The 19418-nt window shown below is 55.9% G+C and overlaps 1 protein-coding gene and 1 long non-coding RNA gene across 17 annotated transcripts in view; one reads left to right on the top strand and one right to left on the bottom strand.

Annotated features, from left to right (window-relative positions):
- Positions 1-19418, top strand: part of MYO18A (myosin XVIIIA) — a 106483-nt gene that overhangs the window by 48713 nt on the left and 38352 nt on the right. For 4 of the 16 annotated variants that reach the window (XM_040455397.1, XM_040455395.1, XM_040455387.1 and 1 more), the window contains 20 exons: positions 1324-1401; positions 2787-2822; positions 4589-4676; positions 4880-4986; positions 5096-5272; positions 5630-5843; positions 6112-6254; positions 6866-6966; positions 7825-7888; positions 8117-8261; positions 8580-8600; positions 9817-9828; positions 10444-10620; positions 10845-10935; positions 11228-11420; positions 12158-12244; positions 14198-14339; positions 14495-14654; positions 15898-16084; positions 16383-16626. In XM_040455397.1, the coding sequence (XP_040311331.1) occupies positions 1324-1401; positions 2787-2822; positions 4589-4676; positions 4880-4986; positions 5096-5272; positions 5630-5843; positions 6112-6254; positions 6866-6966; positions 7825-7888; positions 8117-8261; positions 8580-8600; positions 9817-9828; positions 10444-10620; positions 10845-10935; positions 11228-11420; positions 12158-12244; positions 14198-14339; positions 14495-14654; positions 15898-16084; positions 16383-16626 (2467 nt within the window). The remainder of the gene's footprint in view (positions 1-1323; positions 1402-2786; positions 2823-4588; positions 4677-4879; positions 4987-5095; positions 5273-5629; positions 5844-6111; positions 6255-6865; positions 6967-7824; positions 7889-8116; positions 8262-8579; positions 8601-9816; positions 9829-10443; positions 10621-10844; positions 10936-11227; positions 11421-12157; positions 12245-14197; positions 14340-14494; positions 14655-15897; positions 16085-16382; positions 16627-19418) is intronic. The other 12 variants (XM_040455402.1, XM_040455400.1, XM_040455393.1 and 9 more) reach the window with 6 other exon arrangements.
- Positions 1429-4612, bottom strand: LOC121017242 (uncharacterized). The gene is made up of 3 exons (XR_005784685.1): positions 4475-4612; positions 3265-3379; positions 1429-1511 (listed from the first exon to the last, which is right to left on the bottom strand). It is a non-coding gene; the product is annotated as an uncharacterized LOC121017242 (long non-coding RNA).

The following is a 19418-nucleotide window of genomic DNA, read 5'->3' as shown; positions in this document are numbered from 1 at the left end:
GATAACAGGAGTTTTAATGCCACCATTGCCATCACTTCCTTCTTCAGGCCTGGCCGGCAGTCCTCTCTGACAGCAGGATTCCTGAGGGAGCCCTAGGCCTGGGTGGCAAAGGGGAACCATAGGCCCCCTTTGGATCTGCGGACCCGTCTGTCCCCAGAGTACCCTCTGAGTGGGATAGGAAGCTGAGAGGCAGAGGGGAGGACCTTGGAAGGTGATGCCTACATGATTGGTCCTCTGGCCAGGGACAGTTCCCTTCAAACTTCCCCATTTTGTGGACCCTTCTGAGGCCTCATGAGGTGTAGGAGGGAGGAGTCAAGTTTCACCACTGCTTCTCCCACCTGTTGCAAGCTCTTCTGGCTAGAAGGGGGGGGGGGCGGGGGAAATGGGAGTAGAGCAGCCTAGAGGCCCTCCCTGCCAATGACCTCCTGGGACTCCCAAGGTCCCAGAACCTGCTGGGTTCCCCGCTCCATTCCTCCTGGGTTTTGCAGAACTTCGAGAACAGGAGGCTGCAGCTGCCCCAGCCCTGCCGGCCTGCTCTGAAGCAGGGAAATCAGTCCTGGCACACAGGAGTTGGCAGGGGTGTTTGGGCCTCCCGGGAAGGCTGTGAGGTGTACTGGCAGCCCCTGAGTAGAACCTATAAGTAGCCAGAGAGAGTCATGTGCCTGTTCCCTGGCTTGGCTGCCTTCCTCCGGCTCCCCGTCGCTCTCACTAGGGTGGAGTTGAGGGGCTGAGATGTGCCCTGAGCTGAAGTTCAGCCACCTGTCACCTGGGCCTGGGGCAGGGGCCAGAGGGTGTGTGGGAGAACAGGGTCATCCTAGTGCTGAAGTAGTTAGGACTGTGAGAAGAAATAACCCCAGAATTTCCTCCCCCCCCCCCCCCCATAGGATAATTTAAAAACTCAAGTTGGGGGCTGCCTGGGTGGCTCAATCAATTAAGCATCCGATTCTTGATTTCAGCTCAGGTCATGATCTCCAGTTCGTGAGTGTGAGCCCCACGTTGGGCTCTAAGCTGAGATTACTGAGCCTGCTCGGGGTCCTGTCTCCCTCTCTCTCTGCCCCTACCCCGCTTGCGTGCTTTCTCTTTCTCTCTCTCTCTCTCTCTCTCTCTCTCTCTCTCTCTCTCTCTCCCCCCCCCCTCTCTCTCCCTCTCTCAAAATAAATAAAAATAAAAAAAAAAAAAAAAAAAACAAGTAAGTTCGTGGCTTGCCTCCCTGACCCTACTCCACCTCCCCACTGGGTCCCAGTGGCTTCCTAGGCTAGAAGCTTGGCATGCCGTGCCCCCCACTCCTCCCCAGGCCAGGACTAACAGTGGTTTAACCTCTAGGCAGGAGCTGCTGCTGAGGTCCAGCTGACCCCCGCAGAGGAGGCCCACCAGCGCCTTGAGAGGATCTTCACAACTCCTGTAATGCCACCTCACGTGTATGGTTCCCAGGCCAGGGGGGACGGGGGGAGCACCTGAATATGGAAGGATGGCTCCATGGCAGTCTGGGGGCCCTCACGTGGGCTTCTCACCTGAAGAAATGAGAGAAGGGCTCTGCAGAGGGTCTGAGCACAGTGAGGCCTGTTCCTCTAGGGGACCCAAGGCCTTGTGCCGGTGGGAGGGGGCCCTTCGTGGCTGTGGATCCAGCCCCCATCTCTGGCCCCATTCTCTTGTCCTGGAGAACATGTCTTGGCACCAGGGCCTGGTGGACGGTGAGGCAGGGAGCTGACTCTCCCCTTTTTTGATGCATTGGCTTTTCAGATGCGGGTGGGGCCAGTTAACTCCTTGTTTATTCCTTATAGGCAAGGTCCAAGGTCTAGCTGGGTCCCCTTCCTCTTCAGAAAGGTCTTTAAGTAACTAGACAGAGGGGCACCTGGGTGGCTCAGTTGGTTAAGCATCCGACTTCAGCTCGGGTCATGATCTCACGGTTCACGAGTTCAAGCCCCATGTCGGGCTCTGGACTGACAGCTCAGAGCCTGGAGCCTGCTTCAGATTCTGTGTCTCCCTCTCTCTGCCCCTCCCCCGCTCGACTCCATCTCTCTCTCTCTCAAAAATAAATAAATACAAATTTTTAAAAAAGTAATCAGACAGAAAAAGAGAGGCAAAGTCTGGCCAAAGGGTCTACCGACAGTCCCTTGGTTCTTGGGCAGGTTGCAGATGGAGTGCTGCCTCTGCTTGTGGTGTGCCCTTCTAGGAGTGGTGCAGGGGTGCAGTGGGGGGTTGAGGAAAGGGTCCCAGACTTGGGGCTGCTAGTGGTCTTGTTCCATGAGACTTGCCCTATGGTCTTGTTCTGTGCAGGAGTGACAGCTCTGATGTGTTTGGAGACCAGATAGAGGGGAGCTAGGCTGGCCAGGGCCCTGGAGAAAAGGCCAGAGCCACCCAAGGGGCCCGGGCCCTGGGTGTGGTGAGGTGGCCTGGCAAGCACACAGAAGAGGAGCCTAATTCAGAATGCACTGGATGTCCCACCCGGGACAGACTATGGCCGGAGGCAGAGTGGCATATTCATGCCCAGGCCACAGTGAATGACTTAACAGAGCAGCTACTCAGAAGTCTGTTGATAGCAAGTGTCTCTTCACCATGCTGGGCCCCGCCTTCCTGGTCTGGCTTCTCCTTGACTGGACACAGTTGACCTGCCCAGGCCAGCTTCCCATCCTGGCGCTAAGTTCCTCCAGCCTCCACCCTGCACCTTGGGCAGCTGGAAAGTGCCCGCCCACTTGGCCCAGAGTGCTTGCTGAAGGGTTCATGCCAGTGGTCTACTCATCTTCACCCCTCTTTTTCTCTCTCTCTTCTTTGCTTGCTGCTGGCAGCTGGACCCTGAGGCCGCCTCTCCTGCCCACAGCCAGGTAGGGTGCTCCTGCCCCCTTCAGGAGCCCTCTGCTTCCTCCAGTGACCGCCTTCCACCCCTGGCCTGTACCTGGGCTGGCGTCTGTGCTCGGGCCTCATGCTGGAGTGTAAGGCCTCTTTTCCCTTCCGGCTCCCACCCTGTATCTGGGGGGATCCTTGGGGGAGGCGGTGCCAGAAGTTTGAAATGGGGCTGTTCTGTGTCAGGCCCTTGGGAGGTGTCTAGTCTGAGTGCCACCACTTGAGTTCGGCCTTGTGGCACCTGGGTTTTAACCACTGGAACCCAAGGGCCTGGCAAGAGTTTTGGTTTCTAGGTGTTTTAATTCCTCTTACTCTGGGTAGAGAAAGCTGAAAGGCTGAGCCCCTCCCACCTCCCACCCTCCTTCCCAAGCCAGAAGATGTGGCATTCTTTGGCTCCACCTGCTGGCCAATTTGGGAACCTACCTTTGAATTAGCTCTAAAGGATTCGCTCTAGGCCAGGACCCTGTGATGTCCCCTTCTTCATCAGGTTCCAAGCATCTGACCCGTAGAATGTGTCCAGTCGAGATGAACGTTTAACCTGTATCATGTGATTTGGAAAAAAAAGAAAACATTGATTTTTTTTTTATAAACTTACGTTTCTTCAAATATAAAAAACTAGCCTTTTTTTTTTTTTCATGTCTTCATTTAACAATTTAAAATGTCGCCAGCCCCATAGTGGTTCTCCTGTTTGAAGGGTGATTTCCCTGGTCATGATTCCCAGAGCCTAGGGGCCACGCGTACCCTTCTCTCTCCAATGGGGAAGGGCAGTCAGCAAGGAAGAGGGAGTTATCTGAACCCAGAATCCAACCTGGGAGTAGAACCCAGATCTCTTTTTCGTTCAGCTCCAAGAAATGTGACAAAGAAAATATTTATTATGTTTTCTTATCCTTTCCAATCCCTCACACAGGGGGTCAGTATCACAGAGCAGTGTCTGTACCTCGGCCTCAAGTCTTGTGAGGGTGGGGGACTCTCAGAGACTGATGGTGGCTCACAGCTGTTCCAGTGCCCAGCCATGTGGCATACAAGTCTTTTCCTGTGTTTGGCAAAACACCGCTGCACTTTCATGCCCCCCTCATATGTCTGGCCATGCTATTTTATGGCCTCGGCCTTCTGAGGAGGCATGGAGGAGGAGTGGAAAGGCTGGCGTGTACATCTGGGCACTGCTCCTTGCCCAGCAGGGCATCCTCTGGAGGGAAGACCAGGCCGAGACTAGGATTTAGGACCCATATATCACTTTGCAGTAAAAAGTCCGCAGTAGACACTTCTCGGGTCTTGAGGAAGCGCCCTTTCCCACCTCAAGACAGAGGCTGGGCATGAGAGGTCACAGTAGCAGTGGGTGTTGGCTCAGGGAGAGGGGTGTGGGCTCAGCACACCAACCCTACAGGGGAGGTGGGGAAGAGGGCGGCTGAAGGCAGAACCTGCTGGTTTGCTTTCCTACAGTCTACTCTCCGCAGGGCTCGGGTTCCGAGAGTCCCCGTCCTTCCAGACCCTCAAGGCTGGCATGGTCCCTAACTCTGTGTCCTTGTCCTCGGGGCTCCTCAGGCCCATCCCCATCCCCTGGCTTCCCCACCTTCTTCCTCTGACACTTCCAATGTCCCCTGTTCTGTGTCTGCCACCCAACTGTCCCCCTTACCAGGTGGCTCATCTGGAAGCACTTCCCCTCACATGTCTCTTCTCTTCTGTCCCGACTGTTTTCCAGAGCAAGGTCTGACTATTTATTACCACCCCCCCCCCCTTCCTCTGATAGGTGAAGACAGAAGAGCAGATTGCAGCTGAGGAGGCCTGGTATGAGACAGAGAAGGTGTGGCTGGTCCATAAGGATGGCTTCTCTCTGGGTGAGTCTGGGGAGGCCCAGGGTGCAGATGCCTGGGCCTCTCAGGTTTCCGGTCTGGGTGTGCCTTCTGGGTCTGGTGAGGCCTGGGTGGTGAGTGAGGAGAGGCTAGTGATATAGTAGGGAAGAGACAGGACCACAAAGGGCCTGAAGAGGGTGGCAGAGGCTTCCCGGGCCTGTGTCTGACTGTCTGTCCCCGCTCTGTAGGCAGTCAGCTCAAATCTGAGGAGCTCAGCTTGCCAGAAGGCAAGGTGCGTGTGAAGCTAGACCATGATGGCGCCATCTTGGATGTGGACGAGGATGATGTGGAGAAGGTTTGCAGGTGGAGGGCACAGGAAGTGGGCTGGGCAGGGCAGGCCTGTCCACTGGCAGTGCCGACAGATTCTGCTTCTTCAGTGCCTGCCTGCCTGTCCTATCACACAGGCTAATGCTCCCTCCTGCGACCGTCTAGAAGATTTGGCCTCGCTGGTGTACCTCAATGAGTCCAGCGTCCTCCACACACTGCGCCAGCGCTATGGTGCTAGCCTGCTGCATACGTACGCTGGCCCCAGCCTGCTCGTCCTCAGCCCCCGTGGGGCCCCTGCTGTGTACTCTGAGAAGGTGCGGCACCCACTAGGCGACCATGCTGCCCCATGGACCCACCCACACACTACCTACCCCACCTTCCCTGGCTTTGCTCCTTCCCTTTGGCATCCCACTGGGCTCTCGTCCACTCTCACTGTTGAACTTGGAGCCATTTCAAGGGGTGGGGACATGAAGCCCTCCCCGTAACCTCTAACAGAGGCCGGGACTGTGCTAGTATCTGCATTTCTATGCAAGGCCTTAGCCTGGGAATCCCTCGACAACCCCCGCCCCGACAGTGAAAGGCCCAGAAAGATGTGGACCTTGGGGGTGAGGACTGTCCAAGTGTGACCAGCTAAGAGCCTGCCCCTTCCCGCCCTCCCCCTCCCACCCAAGGTGATGCACATGTTCAAGGGGTGTCGGCGGGAGGACATGGCACCCCACATCTATGCCGTGGCCCAGACCGCATACAGGGCAATGCTGATGAGCCGCCAGGACCAGTCTATCATCCTCCTGGGCAGCAGCGGCAGTGGCAAGACCACCAGCTGCCAGCATCTGGTGCAGTACCTGGCCACCATCGCAGGCACCAGTGGGAACAAGGTGTTTTCTGGTGAGATAGGCCACCTGGAAAAACTGAGAGGGGCTGGGGATGGAAGCGCCTCATAGGCGTCAGCTTTGTTCTCCCTGGCTTCTCTGTGCCCTCAGACCCCCTCTGTCCCTGGGCAGTCTGGCCTGAGTAACTCTGAGCCTTTGTGCGCTGGGGGAATAGGCCCTGGGCAGGAGGCTTTCCTGATGGCCCCTGGGCTTCTGGAGGCTTTCCTGATGGCTCCTGGGCCTCTGGAGGCTTTCCTGATGGCTCCTGGGCCTCTGTTCTACAGCAGAGAAGTGGCAGGCTCTGTACAGCCTCTTGGAAGCCTTTGGGAACAGCCCCACCATCATGAACGGCAATGCCACTCGCTTCTCCCAGATCCTCTCCCTAGACTTTGACCAAGCTGGCCAGGTGGCCTCAGCCTCCATCCAGGTGAGAGGACACTCAGGGTAGTTAAGAGACTGGCTGCCTGGTTTCAGGCTCCCTCCTGTGCCTTATTTTCCCGGGATTCTACCCAGGATCCCCTCCAGCAGGGATGGTGTGCTCCACCCCAAGCTGTCACCATTCTGCCCCCGCCGTGTCTTCTGCCCCCCCATGCTTCTTGCCCCAGGTGGGTCCTGGCTCAGCTTCCTGCCCAACCCTGGGGTTGGCTGTACCCTACTTCTGGGGCCCTGGCCCTGTGTTCAGGGGTTTCTCTCAGGCTAATTTCACCCAAGTAAGACTTGCTTGTCAATGAAGTAAGTTCCAGCCGAAGCTGGTCCCCTTCCATGCTGAATGAAATATTTTTCCACAAAGTGCCCAGCTCCCTGAGAAGACTGTGCCTGGGGCCTGGGCAAGGCACCAAGGCCCCTCTGTGAGCTGGGCCTATCTCCTTCCCCCTGGCTTTGGTTTGTGCCCCAGGTTTGACCCTGTGGTGATCTGGCCTCTGGTTGAGAGTAAGCTGCACCTGCTTGCTCCCATGGGCCTTGTTCTTTCCGGTGTGGGGTGGAGAAGCTTGACCTGGCACCACCCTCCTTGCCCATACCCTCTATGCTGTGCCATAGACGATGCTACTGGAGAAGCTGCGTGTGGCCCGACGCCCAGCCGGTGAGGCCACCTTCAACGTCTTCTACTACCTGCTGGCCTGTGGGGATGGCACCCTCAGGTGAGATGGGACAAAGGAAATCGGGGAGGGTGCTCTGGGTTCTAGCTCACTGATGGCTCCTGGACCTTGTCACTTGACTGCATCCCATACCGTTTGTTTATCGTACGCTTGCTACATGTTAGGCTCTGAGGTAACTGGGGGTGGTGAGATGAATGAGCCATGGGCTGTACCCCACAGGAACTCCTGGGTCCCGGGCACAGAGTCCTGGCTATGTGTGAGGGGCACAATTGATGCTCCCGTGTTCCCAGGGTCGAGCTATGACCTCTGCTACTCCAGGTCTGCAGAGGAAAGCACCTCAAGATGCAGGTGGTCAGGGACTTGCCTATAAGTCACACAGATAACGTGGGGCTGAGCTGTTATTTGAGTTCATACTGGAGCCGAAAGCCCGGGCCTTTTTCTGTGCCCTCCAAGCTGGGCCTCCTGCCCCCCATGTTGGCTCATCTACTAGGCTTTTCCCTTTAGACCTTCAGGCTTGCTGTCTTTGTTCTTTGCAAAAAAGGATTAATGATAAGGCTGAGCAAGCAACCCCAGGACATTATCCTCCTTAACTCTTCTTGTAGCTGAGAGCCTGGTCTCTGTCCTGGCTGGACTCGTGCTTCAGGCAGATTCCTGGCTCTCTTTCAGGGGTCTGTCTGGACACTCTCCCCAGAGCATCTCTGACGACCTGTCCTAGGGAGGTTGGTGCTCTGACCAGGCCTTCAGGCCAATTAGGGAAGGCGGCGGCAGCTGGCCTGACAGTAGGGCATGACGGGCAGACAGGACTGAGAGTCTGGAAGCTGAATCTGTCTCCACCCTGGTAGGGAGATGGCCTTGGCATGGGGACCAAGCACTGTGCTGATGCCTCATTTGTACCCCTAGGACAGAGCTCCACTTGAACCACTTGGCAGAGAACAATGTGTTTGGGATTGTGCCACTGTCCAAGGTGAGGGGCCTGTGGGGACTAGGTTGGCAGTCCTGGGCCTTGGGAGCAGGGGAGTAGGGGAAGTGACCTGGAGAACCCCACGGGAATAGCAGGAGCCCAGCCCCAGCTGGGCAGCTCTCACCAGCCCTGCCCTCCCCGAGGGTCCAGAAGCATGGGGGTATGCCGGGAGAGACAGCGCCCCCCCCCCCCCCTGAGGTGCAGTGCCAGCGTCCCCTCCTGTCCCTGCAGCCTGAGGAGAAGCAGAAGGCAGCTCAGCAGTTCAGTAAGCTACAGACCGCCATGAAGGTGCTGGGCATCTCCCCAGATGAACAGAAAGCCTGCTGGCTCATCCTGGCTGCCATCTACCACCTGGGGGCTGCAGGCGCCACCAAAGGTAACCCGCAACGGGTCCCAACAGCCTGGCTTGTTGCCCGGGAGAGCTTGTGGAGGCCCTGCCACTCGCGGTTTGTCCTCACCCAGCACAGATGTGTCTGTTATCACCCTCTGTTGCGTGTGCCTCTTCCCACGTCAGAACAGGAGGCTCTGATGCCCAGAGAAGGATCTCTGCCCCTGGACTTGGATGGCAGTAATGCGGAGCACTGTGAAGAGTTGGGGGGGGGGGGCAGGATTCAGAGGCTGAGGGGAAAGAAAAGGGCCCTAAGTCCGAGCAGTCCCCTTGGAATAACTCTGCTTCTTGTTCCCTTCCTGACAGAGGCCCCCGAGGAGCAAGCCGGTAACTGACCTTGGCCCCTCCCTGGGGTGTAGGGGCCACCTTGTCCCATCTTGGTGCTTGCCCTGGGCTCTGTCTGGGGGCTGGGCTTGTTCTGTCACAATGGAGGGGACTGGCCTGGGAGAAGCCCCAGGTTGAGGGGGGAGAAGGTGCCTGCCGGCTGTGAGGTTTCTTGGAGTCCCAGGCATAGCTGCTTCTACTTGTGTTGCCTCCAGATCCTGGGGCCTCTCAGGATGCCCTCCTCGGGGCTTGGATGGGGTAGGGTGGGCCTGCTTCTTGGGGCTTTCCCAGGCCAGTTTTCTCTGAGTCTTCCCTTTTCTTCACTCGTTTGGTAGAAGGCATCGCTTCCTCTTGCATATCCAGGTGGGGGCCACTAGGGGGCGGCAGGCACCGTGGTAACGAATGGGCTGTTGCTTCCGCACTTGAACTTGGGGCTTGTGAATGGCTAGAGCTTGGTCTGGCTTGGAAGAATTCTGCTGCCTTCTGAGATTACCTTGACGGCTGGTCACTCTGAGAACCTCTTTGCCCCTTTCTCCCCTTTCTCCGAGGGATGCTGCCTCTGAACATCCTCTCGGGCTTTGGCTTCATGTTCCTCTGGGATGTGAAGAGCCCCAGGCTGCTCAGCAGGAGCGAGAAAGCACTGGTGGGCGGGTGGGTGCATGGAGGAACAGGCGTTCAGGTGTTAGGTTCCTTATGATCCCAGCAGGTGGCATCCCTGCCAAAGAGGAAGCAGGCTCTGAGTTAAAGAAGTTGTCTCCAGACTGCGTAGGTGGGCAGGCGGGTAGGCGTGTGGCTGTGTCTTGAGGAAGTTCTTTTGCTCTGAGGCGGTGACAAGCCCAGGTTTCCTATAACCCTGTACTGCACGCGGAGAGCTCCGGGTGTGTGTCAGCAGGGTCTGTTACCTCCTCAGAGCTTCCGGTATTTTCCAGAGGGTGTGTGTGTGTGTGTGTGTGTGTGTGTGTGTGTGTGGTGTCTTTGTAGGTCTCTATGTGACAGCGTGATTGCATCCATGAACACACTCCTTTGAGATGGTGTGTGTACACATGTGTGTATTTTTGTGTCTCGGAGTCTGAATGTGGTTATGTTCTCTTGCCTGCTCATCCTCACAACCCCCCACCCCCCATGGTCCCTTCCCGTGGGCCTGGCGGGCTCAGCTGATGACTGTTTGCTAACACGCTGTTTTTCTTTGCATGCTGCATGCTGGTCCTTTGCCTTACAGAAGCTGCTGAAGGTAAAACCTTGTTTCTTGTTAGCTTTCCCTAATTGCTGTGATTAGACACATGTTGGCTGAGGCGCGACTGTCTGCGTGGGCTGTTCCCTTTCCCTGGCAGCTCTTTCCACTTCCCCACTGGTGGGCCATGGGTGGGTGTTTGTGGTCTCCCCCAGCAGACGCCTGGAAGTAAGGGAGAGGGTATTCTTGGAAGGGGGAGGCACTGGTACTCCCCCATGATGTGTCCCCCACAGGCACAGGTGGTTCCGGTGCTCATTAGAGATGGGCTGGCTCCTCCTCGGACCGCCCCACCCCAAGTTGGTACCCCTGAGGCCAAGTCCTCTAAAAACGATGGTCAAGGCTGCCTGGGCGCCCTCTGGCGGCGGCAGCATGGAGTTACCTCCTCTTTTAGGACCTGCTCATTCTCGCTAGAGCAGGGGACACAGGAAGTGCTTGCGGGCAGCTTCTGGCCGTCCCTGTTTTGCCTAAAGCCCTTCTGGTGTCATCAGGGCTGGTGTTTCCTCCAGAAGATGTTCACTCCCCAGTTGTTGGCCATGGGAGCCAAAGGGCCCCATGGTCATCAAGTGGACTAAGGAGAAAGACCCAAGATGCCAGGTCCTTTTTTCAACCCCATAGCTGGGCGCAAGCAGTTTGCCCGCCACGAGTGGGCCCAGAAGGCCGCATACCTGTTGGGCTGCAGCTTGGAGGAGCTCTCCTCAGCCATCTTCAAGCACCAGCACAAGGGTGGAACCCTACAACGTTCCACCTCCTTCCGCCAGGGCCCTGAGGAGAGCAGCCTGGGAGATAGCACAGGTACCATGGGACCCTTGGCTGGTAGATGTGATTGGGAGGCCTCATCCGGGGCTCATTGCAGTCTTCTCTGGCGTGGGGAGACTGCTGGGATGAATAGGTGCTTCCATCAGAGGAAGAGGCCCAGCCCCAGGGCCCCATGCTGACTTGACCCAGGGTGGGTAGAGAGCATACCCCGTGGGGATTCCCAGGGGGCAGGAGGTAGAGATGATGCTCTTGCCCCACAGGCCCCAAACTGAGTGCACTGGAGTGCTTAGAGGGCATGGCGTCTGGCCTCTACAGTGAGCTCTTCACCCTTCTCGTCTCCCTGGTGAACAGGTGAGTGCCAGGCAGGGCCCAGGAGCTGACCAGCTTCCTGCCGTGACAAAGGTGGGAGTTGACCTCTGTGCTGGTGTGATTGCTGAGGTGGAGCCATTCTCCGCCAGCAGAGGGCTCATTGTCCTCGCGGGCGACAAAAGGCACATCCTCCCCACCAGGGTCGTGGGCACCTGGGCAGGGTGGAGATCTGGCTTGGGGCAGAACATGGCTGCCTGGGCGCCATAGGCAGACCAGTGGAGCGTGTTCAGTGGTACTGCCCTGGCCAGCTCTGACCCAGGCTCTCCCTGTGAAGGGCTCTCAAGTCCAGCCAGCACTCACTCTGCTCCATGATGATTGTGGACACTCCGGGCTTCCAGAACCCTGAGCAGGGTGGGTCGGCCCGTGGAGCCTCCTTTGAGGAGCTATGCCACAACTACGCCCAGGACCGGCTGCAGAGACTCTTCCACGAGCGCACCTTTGTGCAGGAGTTAGAAAGATACAAGGAGGTAGCACTTGACCTTGCCTCTGCCTGCCCCCGCCCCACCCCCACCCCGGCCCCCAACTTCACTTCCCTGGCGCCCGCAGGGAGGGCATCTGTGGAGAGAGAAGGCACCACCTTTCCCACCGGTGGCTCCCTTCCTCGCGTTTGCTCTGTCATTTCTGTCTCTCTGTGTTCTCTGGAGTGGTGGTCTTGTCCTGCCCCAGACTGCATTCTTACCCTGTGGAGAGTTTGCTCTCCAAGAAGCTGCGCCTGCATTCGGGGTCCCTGAGAGCCCCTCTTTGCCCACCCTCAAGGCACCCACCTAGGCCCCGTGAATTCCTGCCTCCACGTGTGTCAGGCCTGGCCTTCCCTGTCTGTCTCCTGATCTGTTAAGATGGTGATTAGCTAGGGCCCCTTCACGAAAGGGTGTCCCGCATGGAACAAGATCTAGAAATCCCACCTCATGTGGAGGTGAGATGAATGAACTGGGGAGCGTATTTACCTTGGATGAGAGAAGATATACGAGGCAAATGACAGCTGTCTTCAAGTGTTTCGAGGGTGATGGTGTGAAATCGAGAGTAGGGGTATTCTGCATAGTCTAATCAACTGGTGCGAATAATAGGAATATGCGACTTTACCTCAGTATTGAAGAAGGTTAAAAGAATTTTAGCTGTCCCAATCCCAGCGCCCCCGCCTGGCCATCACCCAGGGCTGCACCCCTCAAAGGGCCTGTGCTCACAACCTCTCTCCCTTTCTTCCTAGGAGAACATTGAGCTGGCATTTGACGACTTGGAGCCAGCCACGGATGATTCTGTGGCAGCTGTGGACCAAGCCTCCCATCAGTCCCTGGTAGGAACTCCAGCAAGGGCCTGGGCTGGCCTTTTCTCCCCTTGTCTATTCCTCAACCTCAGTCAGGCCCTTGCTGTTGTAACCTGCTGCTCAGCTGGTCCGGTCAGGAAGTGGCACTTCCTTCTGCCCTTGTGCAGTGACAGGCTTAGCCCCAGGTGTCTGAGCCACAAGGGAAGATGTGACCTCCTCCCTTACCACCTCGGGCTCAGGCCCTGTCCTGTGACTGGCTGAGCCAGGAACTCTGGTGTCTCCTCCTCGATGGTGAGGGTTTGACTGGACCCAGAGGACATAGTCATCCCTCCCACTGTCCCCGAGAGACTGGTGCAGCCAAGCAGAACGGGCGAGGAGTCTGTGCAAGCAAGGAATCTGTGCCTCGCTATATATGTGAGCCCTCACCCCTCAACATTAGGGGCAGGCTTTGTCACACTTTGGACTAGTATCTTGGGTACTTTGCTGCCTGGGAGACTGGCCGGCCTGATGAACACTTGGCATTTGCTGATTGTCTTCAGTTAGGGACGTTTCATAGGGACTTTTCTCGAGAATTGGCATTTTTGCTAGGCTCCCCTCCTCTGCTTTGAGCCCTGCCTCCCTCTCCCTCTTCCTTGTGGGAAGGCCCTGCCATGCTACAAGGGCGTGGGGCCCCAGGGAGATCGAGTGTCCCCCGGGACAAGTCCTTAAAGTGCCCAAGTTCCGTGTCTCCCCAGGGAAGCTGGCTTTGCTTTTCCTGGCACCTGGGTTCTTGTCCCGGCCTCCGTGAGAGCCTTTGCCATTCCCAGGAGGTGTGGGAAAGTCAGTCCGTGTGGCTTAGCAGTGGCAGTGGCTCAGACAGTGGGTTCCCTTCTTTGCTGTCCCTATCTGATGGGCCTTAGCACCTCTGGAACAGGGACCCCTCGGTGCTGAGCCTGTTGCGCACTGTCCTTCATTGCCCAGTCCTGCCATGCAGCTCCAGCCAGTCTGGGACCTCAGCTGCCCTTCAGTGCTTGGCCACATTCTGCTTCCTCCTGAGAATCACACAGGCTCCCTTGGGCAGCCATGGGGTGGAGGTGGGGAGGAGATGCAGGCAGCTGGGTTCAAAGAAAGGGAAAATGGCACTTTTCTTACTTCTCTTGTCCCCCAGTCCCTAAAGGCCAGGCAAGCATGGGGGTGTGGGGGCGGTTCTGTCTTCTTGCTCAAGGAAGACTTGGAAATGCTGTAGAAAAGACACCGTCGGACCAGGTGTGGCCACAGACCTGGTTTGTGTGGCCTGCGTAGGGTGTTAGAAACCAGAATTCAGTATTTCCACCTTCTCTTGAAAAGCTGGAAGGTTTATCTGCACTAGGCCAGTGTTCCTCCAGGACAGAAGTTGGCTACAGCTCATTGGGAAATAGCCATTTCCCTCAGATGGGGACACCTGCTAGGCAGTCACCCAACTCCTCCCATTTTGGCTGTTCTATCTGTTAAGTTGCCTGTCTTACAATTTGGACGCTCGAGTTTATGACCCTGCAGGAATCCCCCCTGCAGTGCTCTGAGCCCTTTCCGCGTCCCCCCCCCCTCACCCCCGGCTGCCAGGGCGCCCAGGGTTAACCCCAGCCATCACTGACTAACTGCTTCCTTCGGGCCATGCCCTCTGCCCAGGGACCTTCCAGACTTCATCTCGTTTAGTCTGCCTGGGAGGTGATGCCCAGGGAGTGAGGGCCACACAGCCTCACTTCCAGGAGGGTGAGGATGATTAACAAGAAGCCTTCAGCCTTTGGTGACTTCGGACACGACTCCTAGGAACTGTGTTTTGCTGTGGGCTTCTCTCTCTAGTCTCTCTCAGGCTCCCTCTTTCTCCTTGCTGCGCAGCTGCTCCACAAGGTGTCAGCCGTGAGTGGCAGGAGCTGCAATGCATGTGCGTATGGGTGGCGTGTCGATAGTGTGTGGTCGGGCCAGGGGCTCCATGTGACACGGGGGCATTTCTTCACTTCTCCGTAGGTCCGCTCACTGGCACGCACCGACGAGGCAAGGGGCCTGCTATGGCTATTGGAAGAGGAGGTGCTGGTGCCAGGGGCCACTGAAGATGCCCTCCTGGAGCGCCTTTTCTCCTACTATGGCCCCCAGGAGGGTGACAAGAAAGGTAGGTGGTACCCCTAGAGGGCTCTTCTGCTACCCCTCGGAAGGACCCACTATTATACGGGTCTAGATGGTACTGTCTGGAAGGGCTCACCGGGTCCCTGGGCTTTTTTGGGGCCTGTGCCCTGATGATCTGAACCTTACTTCTCCCATCCTCAGGCCAGAGCCCCCTCCTGCGCAGCAGCAAACCCCACCATTTTCTCCTGGGCCACAGTCATGGCACCAACTGGGTCGAGTATAATGTAGCTGGCTGGCTGAGCTACACGAAACAGAACCCGGCCACCCAGAATGCCCCCCGGCTCCTGCAGGACTCCCAGAAGTAAGGACACCACTCGCTCTGCCACGTCTCGTCCCCAGGGCTGGTTTTGGCCTCCCTGGTCTAAGAGGCCCCCTCACCAGCAGGGTTGATTGCCTCTACTTCCTGAGAGGTGACAGCCAAGGTCAATTGGTCTTGAGGGCCTGGGAGTGGCCTCCTGGATAGAGGTGGGATGGACATGGTTGGAGGGACCTATAGTTTGAAATCTGAATAGCACCTCCACGTTCTTCATAGAAGGCAGGAGTAGTAAACACACACACACACACACACACACACACACAAAACAAACAAACAAAAACTTTAAAATGGAGTGCCTGGGGGCGCCTGGGTGGCGCAGTCGGGTAAGCGTCCGACTTCAGCCAGGTCACGATCTCGCGGTCCGTGAGTTCGAGCCCCGCGTCGGGCTCTGGGCTGATGGCTCAGAGCCTGGAGCCTGCTTCCGATTCTGTGTCTCCCTCTCTCTCTGCCCCTCCCCCGTTCATGCTCTGTCTCTCTCTGTCCCAAAAATAAACGTTGAAAAAAAGAAAATTAAAAAAAAATAATAATAATAAAAAATAAATAAAATGGAATGCCTGGCTTGGTCACAAAAGCATGTAACTCTTGATCTCAGGGTTGTGACTTCAAGCCCCACACTGGCTGTAGAGATTACTTAAAATACCATAAAAATTAAAAATTTTAAAAGAAGGCAGAAATAGCCTTAGAAACCCCTCAGTCATACAGGCCTGTCATTCATTTGTGTATTTAGCAGATAACTATTGAGCACCTGCTCCTTGACTGAGACTCTTCCGGGTGTCTGGCAGATAGCAATGAATAAAACAAAACTCCCTGCCCATTTGGGGGGTGGGGGGGGGGGACAGGGGGAGAGAGCTCAGATAACAACCAGTAAATGTCATATGCAGATTCTATGGCGTGGCAGAGGATGCTGGGCTCTAATCTCTCCTGCCACACTGGACCTCTGCCCTCCCGGGTGATGGACAAGAACAGATCACTCCACTCTGTTCAATGCCTGCCTACCCCTAGGCTTCTGTCCCCCTCCACCCAGTGGTTTTCTCTTCTTCCTGTCCGAAGATTTGTCTACAGTTTCTCTCTAGGGTGCGGGACATGCAGCCCCAGGCCAGATAACCCAGGCCACTGGCCACGATGATATGGGGCTTTTGGGGGTGTCCTAGGAACTGGGAGAAGGAACGGCCTCCACTACGCTCTCAGTGAGACTTCTTTTCCTCCTTCGCCCTTCCACCTCCGGCAGGAAAATCATCAGCAACCTGTTTCTGGGCCGGGCGGGCAGCGCCACGGTGCTGTCGGGCTCCATCGCAGGCTTAGAGGGCGGCTCGCAGCTGGCGCTGCGCCGGGCCACCAGCATGCGGAAGACCTTCACCACGGGCATGGCGGCTGTCAAGAAGAAGTCTCTGTGCATCCAGATTAAGCTGCAGGTGGTGAGTGTGCCCGCCCAGCCTCCGGGGCCCTCTCGGGGCTTCTCTGGCCATTCTAGGCACACTCAACTTACCTGGTGCCCACTCAGCGTCCCACTCTGACTTGACTGCACTCTTTTTTAGTCGTCTTTTCGGTACGGCTGCCTGAGTGGCCACGCAGGCCGAGTGAGGGCATGGCTTGGCCATTGGTGGGACACCTGCCGTCCCGTGGGGAGCGGAGATGCTGATGCCAGTCCCAGCTCTCCTGACCCCCGGCCGGGCCATCAGAATCCACTGAGGCCTGCCTCTTTCCCTTTGGCAGGACGCCCTCATAGACACCATCAAGAAATCAAAGCTGCATTTCGTGCACTGCTTCCTGCCTGTAGCAGAGGGCTGGGCTGGGGAGCCCCGTTCTGCGTCTTCCCGCCGGGTCAGCAGCAGCAGCGAGCTGGACCTGCCCTCGGGGGACCACTGCGAGGCTGGGCTCCTGCAGCTGGACGTGCCCCTGCTCCGTGCCCAGCTCCGCGGCTCCCGCCTGCTTGACGCCATGCGCATGTACCGCCAAGGTGGGCCTCCCTCCCTCTCAGCTACTGCTTCTCTTTTCTAGAACTGGCTCCTGCCCCTCCCCACCTCCCAGATGGGGCCCATGGGGCTAGAGGGGTGCTGCTTCCCCCTCTGGGCCCTAGATCTCTTTCCTCCTCTGGTGCCTGCTCAGTGGGGGTCTCTCCAGCCCAGGCTGTTCCTTTCTCTTTTTCCTTCCGCCTGGCTGACCCCCTTCTTCCTCCTCTCCCTTCTCTATTCCAATCCTCCTCACCCACCCCCCGTTCCCCATGTGCCCTATTCACACAGCTCCTTCTTTCCCCCTTCCCTGCTCTGCCCACAGCAACAGACCCACTCAAGCTGTCTGTTCAGTGGTGCTAACTATCTCCTAGAGCAGGCCGGTGGCTGGGCTGCACCCCCGATGAGAAATGAGGTGCTAAATTTTTCTGAAGTACGTAAAATTCCCAAGAAAGGTCAGACAGACCCTTTTTATGGACCCATCTGGAGGAGGTGATGGAAAGGGTGAGAGTAATTAGCACAGTTGACCCTTGACTAACTGGTTTTGAACAGTGCAGGTCACTTATATGCGGACTTTTTGTAGTATGGTACTATGCCTGTCTTTTTGCTCCCTTGTGACTTCCTTAACGACATTTGCTGTCTTCTAGCTTACTTTATTGTAAGAATACGGTATATACTACACATAACACATGACAATGTGTTAATCGACTGTTTCTGTTATTGGTAGGGCTTCCAGCCAACAGTAGATTATTAGTAGCTAAGTTCTGGGGTGGTGGTTGGGGGTGGGGGAGAGTTAAAAGTCATACTTGGATTTTTGACTGCACAGGGGGTCAGCACCCTTAACTCTCATGTTGTTCGAGGATCACCTCTAGTTCACATCTTTAGAGTATTTACGGTACACCAGGCACTATTCTGAACTCGTCATAGACATTAACGCATTAATTTTCCCAACAATCTCATAAGCCATAGGTGCTATTACCATCCCCAGATGAGGAGACTGAGGCTTAGATATGTTAAGTAGCTTGCCTGGGGTCACACAGCTCTTGAGTGGTACAGCGAGATTTGACCCAGGTGGACCAGCTTCCAAGCCCATGCCTCTTGAGTAGGGCTTCGTTAGCCTGAGAAGTTAAGGGTTGCCAGATTTCTGCCCTTTTCCCTTTTGATAGAAGAACTGGCAGGGTCCCACCGCCCATAGCCAGGCCCCCTTGAGGCATCCCCATGGACTCCATCACTTTTCCTTAGCAGCCAAAGCCAAAACACGGGCTCCCTGCCCTGCTCTAAATAAATCATTGATCTGTCCCCACGTCTTGATATGGAGTTGGTGTTTATTATTTCAAAACCAGATTGTTACCGCTCTGAACCAAAATCAATGTGCTTTACTCAAACAAGCAGATCGATGAGGCCAGCAGCGGCAGGCCCCCCTCCCCTCGCCCAGTCCCCAGCCACCATCGATAGCGCTGATGATTAATTAAGATGCCAGGCGTCCGGACCTGCTATCCTGGCCCATCAATTTAATTGCAATTCAGATACAATCAATAGCTCACTTTGTCTTGGCCCCTCAGCGGCCCCCGCCTCCTGTTTCAATTATCGGGCACACGCATCAGCCTCATCTCCCAGTTGGAGGGTTTCCCAGAGCTGGCTAGGCCGGTGGAGTGGAGCGAGCCCCCGACTAGCTGTCAAGAGCCCGGCTTTGGAGTCCAGTTCTGCCTCTAGCCGCAGCCTCTGTGACCTTGAGCAAGCCGTTCGGTCCACCTCCTCGGCCTCAGCTTCCATGCCTGGAAGATGAGTTGTATCTGCTCTAAGACCCCTTTTCAGTTTAAATTCTGTGAATCTGTAAGAGTGGCTCTCGTGCTCCTCTGCCACGGGCTCTGGTTCCCTCAAGTGGCTCAGGGTAACTTCCTCCTGGCCACCATCCCGACCTTGCTCCAGGCTAGAAACCATCTGACCCTTGCCCTCACCTCAAGCCTTAGGGAGGTCTCTGCTAGAGGTAACACTCTTCAGGGAAAGAGAATCTATAAGTCTTGGTCACTCGGCCTAGGGCTCAAGGTCAGGATAGGAGCACTAAGGGTGCCCTTTCTGTGTCCTGCTTCAGTGGACTGAGGAAAGGAAGGTAGCATTTTATTGAACACCCATTATGTGAGCCACACTGTGCTTTCTACATATTTTGTCATTCAAGCCCCATGACTACCATGCAAGATAAGTGGTAGGTCCACCATTTAAAGATCAGGAGACCGAGAGTCAGAAATGTTGAGTTGGGAATGCAAGCTGGTGCAGCCACTCTGCAAAACAGTATGGAGGTGCCTCAAAAAACTAAAAATAGTTTTACGACCCAGCAATTGCACTACTAGGCATTTATCCAAGGGATACAGGTGTGCTGTTTCCAAGGGACACATGCCCCCCCCCCATGTTTATAGCAGCACTATCAACAATAGCTAAAGTATGGAAAGAGCCCAAATGTCCATCAGTGGATGAATGGATAAAGATGTGGTATATACATACAATGGAGTATTACTCAGTAATCAAAAAGAATGAAATCTTGCCATTTGCAACTACCTGGATGGAACTGGAGGGCATTATGCTAAGTGAAATTAATCAGAGAAAGACAAAAGTCATATGAGGACTTTAAGAGACAAAACAGATGAACATAAGGGAAGGGAAACAAAAATAATATAAAAACAGGGAGGGGGACAAAACCTAAGAGACTCATAAATATGGAGAACAAACTGAGGGTTACTGGAGGGGTTGTGGGAGGAGGGATGGGCTAAATGGGTCAGGGGCACTAAGGAATCTACTCCCGCAA

This window comes from Herpailurus yagouaroundi, unplaced genomic scaffold (assembly GCF_014898765.1).
Source record: "Herpailurus yagouaroundi ecotype Mexico unplaced genomic scaffold, PumYag 215, whole genome shotgun sequence".
Taxonomy (NCBI): Eukaryota; Metazoa; Chordata; class Mammalia; order Carnivora; family Felidae; genus Herpailurus; species Herpailurus yagouaroundi.
Note: the sequence above shows the minus strand (reverse complement) of the source record. Positions and strands in the feature narration are given on the sequence as shown.